Source organism: Sinocyclocheilus rhinocerous, unplaced genomic scaffold (assembly GCF_001515625.1).
Source record: "Sinocyclocheilus rhinocerous isolate Xijiao unplaced genomic scaffold, SAMN03320098_v1.1 C36507666, whole genome shotgun sequence".
Taxonomy (NCBI): Eukaryota; Metazoa; Chordata; class Actinopteri; order Cypriniformes; family Cyprinidae; genus Sinocyclocheilus; species Sinocyclocheilus rhinocerous.
This window is the reverse complement of record NW_015782251.1, coordinates 1-1221: the sequence shown is the minus strand read 5'-3', so window position 1 is coordinate 1221 and position 1221 is coordinate 1. Positions and strand designations below refer to the sequence as shown.

The following is a 1221-nucleotide window of genomic DNA, read 5'->3' as shown; positions in this document are numbered from 1 at the left end:
CCTCGCTCCACTCCGTGATGAAGAAAAGTAAGTCTGTCAACTAATCTAAAAATAATGTTTTATTAAATGAATGAATTCAAATAGATAATTCATATATTTATGCATAATCTATCTTTTTCAGACTTCCACCCCTATATGTTTTCCACTTCCTAGATGAAGTCCCAGACAAGCAGACTGAGCATCTCCAGACCCCTGATAATAAGGCCCCTCCCACCCCACTGCAGCCTTTTCCAGCTGGAGTTGTGTTCAATCAGAGAGTGACTCCTCCTTCACACTTCCAGGATGTCAGGCATATCGAGTTCGATATCACCGGCTCCAACATACAGTGAGCATATATGAGATATTTCAAATCAAATCATACAGATTAAATGTCATCACAAAATGGTATGAAAAGGTTTTGTCTATCTCTGACAGGTACAGTGCAGGAGATGTTGTAATGATGAGACCCTGTAATGCTGCAGAGGATGTGGAGCAGTTCTGTCAACTACTGAAACTTGGCCCGGAAAGATACTTCACACTGACTCCCACTGACAGCAGCACAGGTGAGACTTGTCATGTTGTTCCAAACCCACATGTCAAAATTCCTCAGAACATCTCCTTTTGTGTTCCATGCAAGAAAGAAAGTCTTACCCTTTTAAACTCTGTGTTGCTCTCCTTCCTGTAGCAGCAGTCCCTGCGCATCTTCCTCAGCCCTGCTCCGTTCGCTTTCTGGTGGAACAGTTCCTGGACATTTCTGCTGTTCCACGCCGTTCCTTCTTTGAGGTGTTGGCCACTTTTGCCACTAATGAGCTGGAGCTGGATAAACTTTTGGAGTTCAGTTCCGCTCAGGGTCAGGACGCTCTTCACTCCTACTGCAGCCGACCCCGTCGAACAGCCCTGGAGGTCAGAGATCACTTGAATGTTGATGTTAAATACAACTTCTTTTTTGTTTTTGGATGTCTGTAGACTCATACACTAACTTCTGTTGTCATCTGGAGTATGAAAGAGCTGTGTTCCTACAAAATGTTTAAGGTTATTATATGTGTAAAAAAAGCGGTGTAATCCCTTTCTAATGTTAACTCAGGTACTGGCAGACTTCCCTCATACCACTGCCGAGTTGAGCGTTGACTGCTTGTTGGATCTTTTTCCAGAAATTCAGCCTCGCTCCTTCTCTATTGCCTCTTCTCTCTTGGTAAATCTTTTTAATGTATATATTTATTAGTGCTGTCAAACGATTAATCG

The 1221-nt window shown here is 42.8% G+C and overlaps 1 protein-coding gene across 1 annotated transcript; it reads left to right on the top strand.

Annotated features, from left to right (window-relative positions):
* Positions 1-6: 6 nt before the first annotated feature.
* Positions 7-1186, top strand: LOC107736122 (NADPH-dependent diflavin oxidoreductase 1-like; the record flags this gene model as incomplete). The annotated part of the gene is made up of 5 exons (XM_016547618.1): positions 7-27; positions 122-325; positions 415-542; positions 665-882; positions 1064-1186. Coding segments are annotated over exons 3-5 (447 nt in total), but the record flags the coding sequence as incomplete, so codon positions are not given.
* Positions 1187-1221: the final 35 nt, after the last annotated feature.